The sequence below is a fragment of the Gopherus evgoodei genome, chromosome 7 (genome assembly GCF_007399415.2).
Source record: "Gopherus evgoodei ecotype Sinaloan lineage chromosome 7, rGopEvg1_v1.p, whole genome shotgun sequence".
Taxonomy (NCBI): domain Eukaryota; kingdom Metazoa; phylum Chordata; order Testudines; family Testudinidae; genus Gopherus; species Gopherus evgoodei.
Genome location: NC_044328.1, coordinates 106884883 through 106893882, shown reverse-complemented (window position 1 = coordinate 106893882; position 9000 = coordinate 106884883). Strand labels below are relative to the sequence as shown.

General features: G+C 48.3%; 1 protein-coding gene across 2 annotated transcripts in view; it reads right to left on the bottom strand.

Annotated features, from left to right (window-relative positions):
• Positions 1-1689: 1689 nt before the first annotated feature.
• The window catches only part of NCKIPSD (NCK interacting protein with SH3 domain), a 94438-nt gene continuing 87127 nt past the window's right edge, over positions 1690-9000 (bottom strand). For both annotated transcript variants that reach the window (XM_030570058.1, XM_030570059.1), the window contains exons 11-13: positions 6827-6919; positions 4369-4541; positions 1690-3419 (exon numbers count right to left, since the gene is read on the bottom strand). In XM_030570058.1, the coding sequence (XP_030425918.1) occupies positions 3216-3419; positions 4369-4541; positions 6827-6919 (470 nt within the window). In that variant the 3' untranslated portion in view covers positions 1690-3215. The remainder of the gene's footprint in view (positions 3420-4368; positions 4542-6826; positions 6920-9000) is intronic.

Here is a 9000-nt window from a genome sequence, read left to right as displayed (position 1 = left end):
GGAGCAGGTCTCTTCCTGACTTGCTCTGATGCTCAGACCTGCCAGCCCAAGCAGGTGGCAGGAATCGCAGGAGGGCAACTGTCCCCCTACTGAAATAGCACTCCGGGAGGAACCCATTTGAGAAGGAGGGCTCGCAGGTAAGTGTCACGGAGTCACCGGGCGATGCTCTGGAACTGCACCCCACCAAGCCAGTCAGGACTTTGGGGAACCTCCTCTCCCTTGGAGCAGACTTGTTCAGGGCAAGAAGCTCACACAGCTTCACCTCCTGGGTCTCTCCTTGGAGCATTCAGCATCCTCTGCCCCTCCGTGTGCTTCCCACAGCGAATCCACCCCAGCGGGGTCCTGGGGAAGCCACCGGGTCCTGCACCCCCACTTTGCAGTCAGACGTGACTCTCAGCCAGCCAGTAAAACAGAGGTTTATTCGATGACAGGAACAGGGTCTAAAACAGAGCTTGTAGATACAGCGAACCGGACCCCTCAGCTGGGTCCATTCTGGGGGGCAGTGAGCCAGACCCCCAGGTCTGCCCTCCACCCTCGACCCCAGCCAGCTCCAGCCTAACAACCCCTCCCAGCCCCTCCTCTCTGCTCAGCCCCTTTCCTGGGCCAGGAGGTCACCTGATCCCTTTGTCTCCAACACCTTCAGCTGGCACCTTTGCAGGGGAGGGGCCCAGGCCATCAGTTGCTAGGAGACAGGGTGTCAGGCATTTAGGTGCACTGGCCCTTGGCTTTGCCAGATACTTAAGAACTGCCATGGGGACACTGAGGCACCAACACAGTATTCAGAGAAAACATTAAGAACTTTCCCAGTTCGTCACAGTAAGCCAAAGGCTCTGGTAAGTTTTGCCCCAGCTCAGAGGGGCTGAAGTTGAAAGGAATTACCATGATGCAAGCCTAGAACAGACTTCAGCAGCCCAACGTTCAGCGTAGCAGCCAAACGAGTCCTACCTCCAAGGCAATTGTGACAGGTTTCTCCATAGCAGAGTCAACATATACCCTTTCTATCATAGTATGCTAACGAGCACCTCAGAATGAGGCTGGAGCAACCCCTTGTCCCCACCTCATTTTTACCTATCCCATGGGAAGGGCTGAGGGTTGGTAACAGGTATATAGCTAGCTTCAACAGCAGAAGCTTGATTCCTTAATGCTTAACAAAGACAGTTAAAAAATCCTCTGTGATGCAGGATGCCAAATGAAACGGAAGCTCTGCTGGAAGAAGACTGAAGTTGTGTGTTGTAGGATGTGAATTGCAACTCTAAGCAAACCCTTAATCTATTGGAGAGCTATTTTGCAGACTATTGATTGCAGAGCTGTTTCACTGGAACCTCCTCCCCGACACTGTCCCTCAGACTTTTACTCCTTCCTACTCGGATCAGAAACACCCAGAGGCCAGAACAGTTAGCTCTCCCCACTTCTGCCCATCCTTTCATTGAGATGGGGCAGGAGAGTTGGGTTTCGGCTCATGTATTTCCCTACCTGGGGCTCTGGTGTTTGAAAAAAATCAACTCTTGAATTACCGTAACTCCCATTTAAAGATTAGCAACCGTATACTTTGAACTAACATTTAGTGAACAAACCAAGGACAAGGGTTCACACCATTTTGCAGTGGCCTTTCCTCAGTCCCCACAATAAGGATACAGCTGTCTCAGATAGTGACCGAATGCAGTAGGCAACAGAAGTGTTCTCAGGCGCTCAGCGTTTAAGACATGTTTATTTCTTTGCGTGTTACATTTACGTTAGTGATTACGAAAATACAGCTCCTTTTTGGCATTCAGACATTTTGACAGGGAAAATAGATTTGTTTCTAACGGGCTGTTCATTAGCCTTGAATGCTCCAACGCCGATTTCATGATCCACTCACCCTCTTTAGGCTGCAGGGCCATCACAAGATCCCTTCCTGGGCTTCACACTCACATCGCACTTGAGGCCCAAGCCCTCACCACACAGACTTCAAGTTTTGCTCATTCATCTGCTAATAACCAGTTGCCTAAGTATTTCCAGTTTCATTTCTAACAGCATCTACACAAAACACTGCAAAGCTCCAGCAAAGGAGAGCAATCACTTATGCAGTGCCTGTGCATAGCAATGGATATTACAGACCCATGTTAGCTTATGACCACATCTGTAACATATAAATAAGAAACAGATTAATCCATTTTGTTAGAGACCTAGAGAAAATATAGCGGGTTCTCCACACTTGTGCATATTCACAAGCAGAGTTACTGGACATCAGGCTCAAGCAACTTTCAGGCCACTGGCACAAGGAGAGGAGGTACAGCTAGGCAGAACCAATCGCTACTAAGCTCAAGGCAAGAAATCCACAGGCTTTAAGAACAGAGCACCTCATGCCCCTAGCTACGAATACACACCTCCATGTGATGCACCAGAGGCTGGGAAGACACTAGGAGACAAGCTGCAGGTTTCAGTTAGCAGGATACACCTTAGCACTGTGTCTAGGCCAGAGGCCTCTGAAAAGAATAACGTTGCCTGGACAACTGTTACTACTCCGCGGACACAGTGTGAGAATCTTGGATTTAATCATCACTATGTAAAGCAGACTGGAAAAAGCAGCTGCTGGACCACGCTGTTATGACCCCAGTTGGTGGGTTGTAACCCAGAGGCCAGGAGGAAGTGAAAGGCTCACCAGACAGCAGTGGAGATGTAGCTAGCTATCCCATTTGCCAGGACTGCAGCATATTTGCACTAGCAGCAGAAAACAAAACAGATGTTATGAAAGCTTCTTCCGAACACCGGCCTACTCCACTTGGTAACTGCAGGGAGAGATGTGGATGTGGATGAAGGATACTCTACGGCAAAGGTTTTTTACTTCGGGACCTCAGACCCCAGAACAGCTAAACATCCAAAGCTATCCAGCATCCAGGCTGGTAAGTCCCTCACAAGCTCTGTGTCCCCTACTGCTAACAATACCCACACAGCTGATGAATGGACTTCCTGTCCCAGTCAGAGCATGACACTAGTGCCAATCGTCCTCTTCCATTCAGGGTAACAACTCTCATAAAGGGCCAGACCTCAGGAGTGCCCTTAAAATGCTTTCTGCTGGGGTATTCCATTGCTGACACTTCTACAGGGCCTGTCTGAACCCTAGGTCTCACCTGGAGGAATAATATGTATAAGCAGGACTGGAAGGGGATGGGGAGAAGTGTCAACATGATACATTTTTGTTCCAAGTGGCGCTCTCAGTCCAATCTGATGGTCAGTTAGCTGGTTCCTGGAGACATTTCTGGGAACTCCTTATACATTTCCCAGATGATCATTTTGTCCATCTGGCACTGCTGCCCCTCCTCTTCCTCAGCCAAAATGCGCTGCAAGGTACCTTGCAGGTCAGAGAGACGGTGCTGATGCTGCAGGTAGGGTGTGGAACGCATGATCGCATGCATTAGAGACAGATACTCCATCCTCAGCTGCAGTGGGGGGAGACAGAGCACAATGCAATATTTAAATGAGATAAACAAGTGTCCCAGTTTCCAAAAAGCATTAACACTGGAACAGCTGCTGTGGTGTTACCATCAGGAGTGAGATTCCATTGTAAGCACCTGCTCTTCTGTGGGACTCATTAGTATCTATGGAATCTTGATGCTTTTCCCAGAGCAACTTACAAAAGTTACATCAACAGATCCCACTCATCTGCTTTTAGGGAGGGGGCTAAAGCAAGGAGCTCCCTGTCCTTTGGGAGTTCCCAGAGGGAAGGGACAGCAGCCAGTTACCCCGGGGTGGGCAGTGAAACCACCAACTGAAACGCAGAGAAATGATTCTCACAGGTTAGCTCTTCCTATATCTTTCTGTGAGTGGATGGAGGATGGATGGGGCAAATTTTAATGCCTCTCCCCATTCAAACCTGATCCCGGCTCCCTGATCACTGTAGTGGTCCTAAGGGCTGAAACACCTGATCTGACAGCAAAGTGGGGGCTCTGTGAGGGACAAAGAATTGGCAACAACTCCCTAAAAGGAGCCTTCAGTCAAGTACCTGGACTGTCTCATTCCTCCAGCTGCTACAAGGGCAGACTGAGCTTGCCTCACACTCTTGTCCTGTTGCTGAGGAGAGCTGGCTGGCCTATAGTTGCAGAGTTAGCAATGGGCCATGAAACTCCCAGGAGTCGCTGGGTGTTACCTGGCCTAAAGCCAGCTCTGCCAGACAGGCAGAGGACAGGAAAGAAAAGGGATCCAGCAATCACTGATTACTCTCTTCCAGAGCACCCATTACTCATCTGGGCTATTCTGCTTCACTGCTAGAACCTGCTTCCTCTCTTCCCGTCCCCACCATGGCTTGGGTAGCAAGAGGTCTTCTCTTCCATTGCACTGGAAAGCTCCCTTCCTTCCCACATCCCAGCCCCAGTCCCTCTGGCTCAGCACCTTATCTCCAGGGGAGAGATCGGCAATCTGCCGCACTGTTATGTCAATCATCACCATCATGTCCGTGTGGTAAAAGATGTTTGCGGTATCCTTGCTGGCAAAGATGTCCTGAAGGAACTTCAGCACCGAATGCGGCGGCTGAGGCTGGTGCTTGAAGATCCAAACCGGATCATCTGGGGGCCAAGCCAGAGAAGGGATGAAGGCAGGTTGTCATAGAAAAAAAGTCTGTGTTAAAATCTATAGTCAACATTTGTTCAAGTTCTCTGGCCACCTTCTTTGGATTGAATCTCTGCACCAGGACAGAGCCAGGACTTGAGCACCAGGTGCCTTCCCTGACCTAAGACAGCTACTCCAAGGCACTAGTTCAGACACTACACCATGCGCGGCAGCTGTGAATGCTGGGAGAGCACCAGCATGCACAGTGCCTAATTCCGAGCTGCATAATTGGGATGACGGCTCTGCAGGGCACTGAGCTGAGACCGAACTCGTACATTAGTCTAAGTATTAATCATTATTTGTGCTTCACTAACACATCACAGGGAAAGCTCATTACTTCAGCACTACCCAGCACCCCTCAGAACTTGCTGGCCTCCCTGAGCAGCCACACTCATTTTCTTCTCCCCGGAGTTTATTAATTTTGGTGCAAAACTCCCTCAACAGCCCCCTAGTCCAGCAGAGCTTGTATCTGAAATGAGCTTTCACCATGGAGACCAGCCTAATAACATACTCAGAAGCAAGAAAATAATAAACACCTCCAGGTTTAAATAGGCCAGCAGCATCTCCACTCTCTTCTATTCATACACATCCCAGAGAAGCTTCTGAAGTACACTGGCCCCTCTCCTCTGCTTCAGGGGAAGGAGGAAGGTGAAGTCTCCCCAAAAGATTATTGCTACCAAAGGGTCTCAACTCCTGCTGTTTTCTTGCAGCCATTCAGGGTGAGGTGGCAGCATGAGGTAATCAGGTAGTGGAAGGGTTAAGTAAAGGCTTTGGAAGGAAGTCAGGTGGACAGCATGGAGGCTGTATGCAGTTTAACTGATGTTGTCCAAAGACTATGATTTACAACCCTGAAAAGAACTGAAGCCAGAGAAAAGAACTACACGTATCACAGACACAGGATGGGTTATTTAACAGCATGTCAACAGAATCAAGCTAATGCCAGTGCTCCAGAAGGTATTAAAAAGCACAATGCAGTGGCAGATAAACAGGTAGAAATACTTGACATTGTGCTGACTGGGAGCTGAGCTTTATGGGTTTCTAATGATCTGCTTTACAAACACTATACTGGAGCTGGCAAATCAGATGGGTGATTTGAAAAGGGAAAGTGTACCTGTAAGCAGTGTTCTCTGAGGACAGTATCCCTCTAGACCCAGCATCTGGGGCATCTGCTCCCCAGCATGGGCAATCAGGGGAGTGATTCAGAACTTGACAGACAAGAAAGGCAGGCAGGCAGATCCTGGCATGTGGGGTACTGAATGCCATCCCAGGAGGGGCATGAAGACAAAGGAAAAACTGCCTTCCATTCTCAGGAGGAGATAACGCTGCTGTGCTGCAGGTAGGCTCAGCAGAGTTCAATTGTTAGCTTTCTAATTGTGAAGAATTGTTATTGATTCTTATTTTAAAGATTTTTTTCCCTATTTTAAACTATATTTCCGTGGTTGTGGGGGGTAGGGCTGGGGTTAGGGCAGTGCTGACAGCTGGGCTGCAGGGGGCTCACTGTGTGGCTGAGAGGCCCAAGACACTGGGGTACAAGGTACAGGGGAGGCTGTGGTCACCCTGGCTCAGCAGAGGGCTCCCTGCGTGGCCGCAGGGCTGGTGACACCCAATCCCTGCAGACACAAGGTGTGGGAAAGGCTGGGGTTCTGGACCAATGGAGCAGGGACTCCCAGCCAGGACTGCAAGGAGAAGGATGAGCCCTTGGCTCCCAGGGAGGCAATCCCACTGCTGAATAGTTCCTGCTGGGGAATGCTCCTACACTCCTGGCTGGTGATGAGTGAGTGGGGCCGGGGACGCCTGATCTCTGCAACACGCCCATTTGTAACCAATTGATTCTTTTAGTCGATTTCAGCATTGGCTGAAAATGGACTCTTACCTACAGTACTTGATTAAAAGTGAATCCCACCAAGCCTAGCCTAGCCATTCCCACAAAAGGCTGCACTAATCTCAGCTCATAGGGATCGGCTTGCAAGAGAATATCAGTCCACCTGCCGTTACTAGTTACTTAGCAGACGTCATCAGCAGGGCTTTATTTCAGACAGTTTCTTCCTCAGGAATGCAGCCTTGTCCAGCTCACTGAGACTTGTATGAGAGCAGCAAATCTTAGTGAAGCCATAAGCTCATCTGCCAGCCGCCCCCTTTAACTCTCTGACCTCTCGATGAATCAGCCTCATCTCTCTAGCTCTGTGCTGCCATTAACCTTTCCCACCTGCTGGGAATGTAATAAAGTTGCAGAGACACTCACCTCCCCTGTTCAGTAGCAACAGCACCTTTTCTGTGAAGGTCTTGACGTTGGAGTGCTTGCTCAGCGTAGTCATGATCACATTGTGTTCTGGAACTAAAAGATGAAACAGGCTCACTAGCAATGACAGATTTCTTTGCAACACATTTCAGGCTGGCTTAAAGTGAGAGGCAAAGGAAAAGAAAAAATTTTAAGCCTGTCTTCATGCCACTGACATGGGAATCTTTGGGATGTCACAATCATTGCTGTGCTCAGAATGAGAATGTCAGAGAGTTGGACAGGAAATCTCCTCCAAATTTAATGCATAAACACTGGAATTTCACTTTCTATTTGCACCTGGTGAGCTGGCTTGCTGCTAGCTCCCATCCAGGGGATCAGAGCAGCCTTTGGAATACCCTGCAAGGCTTTATACTCTGAAACATCACTTCCATTCTATTTTAGATCCAACACTTGAAGCCAGAGGACTCACCCACCCCACTATAGGATCTCCTTCACTTTGTCAGGTCAGCAATACCTTGGTGGCCTGGCACCTTTTCCAAGCTCAAAAGTAAATAAGGGCTGAGCATGTACTTGTAGAACACTCCCCAAAGGAAAACCCAGGTGCTGATGAAGTGCACCACACTAATGACCTCTAAGCCTCAGCATGGTGCAAGAGGGAGGCAGAAAGTGCCATCTTTTGTATGAGGTGACAAACAGATTAGTGGAAGACCTACATTTTTGCAAGAATAGATGGGTTAATCCTAGTGTCCTGGCCAAATTCTTACTTGAGTTATATTGCCTCCCTCAGGTTTCGTTTGAATACGGATTTATTCATCTCTTCCTGCTGTGAACTGTTGGAACACTGCCGAAGTGTTTCTGTGGTGGGGATAGGGATCCCGGTCTATACTGTTTAATCTGTAAAGTACTTCAGGAGCCATCAGGTTGAAAGGAGTTAATCTAGTAACAGATCCTAAGGCCACGTCCAGACTAGGAATTAAAATAGATTTTAGATACGCAACTTCAGCTACGAGAATAACGTAGCTGAAGTCGAATTTCTAAAATCGAGGTACTCACCAGTCTGGACGGCGCTGCATCGATGTCCGCGGCTCTCCGTGTCGATTCCGGAACTCCGTTCGGATTGATGGAGTTCCAGAATCGATGTAAGCGCGCTCGGGGATCGATACACCGCGTCCAGACTAGACGCGATATATCGATCCCCGAGCAATCGATTTTAACCCGCCGATGCCGCGGGTTAGTCTGGACGAGGGCTGAGAAAGCTTTAACTACCTCTCCATCAGTGAAGTGCTAATGTTCTGACAGATTCTGAAGGTTTGGGAATAAAAATTCAACCTACTAATAAGGAGCCTGAACATCGTTTAGCAAGTTCTCGGAAGACGAGAACACGTCACTCTGCTCTCAGCTTCCTGCTGCACTTCAGGTGGGCAATAATCCCCCAGAAACGCACCGCCTCTCAAGTGTTATTGCCTAATTACAGAAGCCAGCAAATGCACTGGGTAATAGTAAGAAAGGATAATGAATGAAAGCAACCGAGAGAGCATACATAATCGGTGTTTGTGCGATAAACTTTCATATGAAATTAGAAACAAAACCACAACTACCTGCACGTTAACGAAAAGGAATACAAAATAATGAGTGAGCTATTGCTGCTTCAGCCTTCTCTCTCCATGAAGCCAGGGATAAAGGCATTGTACAGAACAACAGCAAGGAAACAACATGACAATTACAACATAGCAACAGGAGATTTTGCATATTCGGGATTAATCCAAGCCTAGGCCCTAATATTACACTGCCATCCTCTAAATGATTACGGACTCCAAAACTCTTGCAAACAGCAGCAGCTGGGAGAGGTTAAGCTTCTTTCCACAAGACTAGATCTTTTGCCTATTAGTAAGGAGCTCAACATGGTAGGCATGATGAGGGATCAAGAAATCCAGGAGAAAGTGATGCCTAGCAGAATATGTTTATGGGACTGACCCTAATGCATCTACGTTTAATGAGATTCAGGAGGCACAGCCAGGGATAAGTAGCAGCTCTGCCAATCACCTGAAGGAGAGAGAAGATTAGTAGTTGTGCAATTATACTGATACGTGCCCACTAAAGTAGTTAGATGTTCCTGTGAAGTTAACCCACGCAAGTGCATGGCATGATATAACATCCCACCAAAATAACTGACTGAA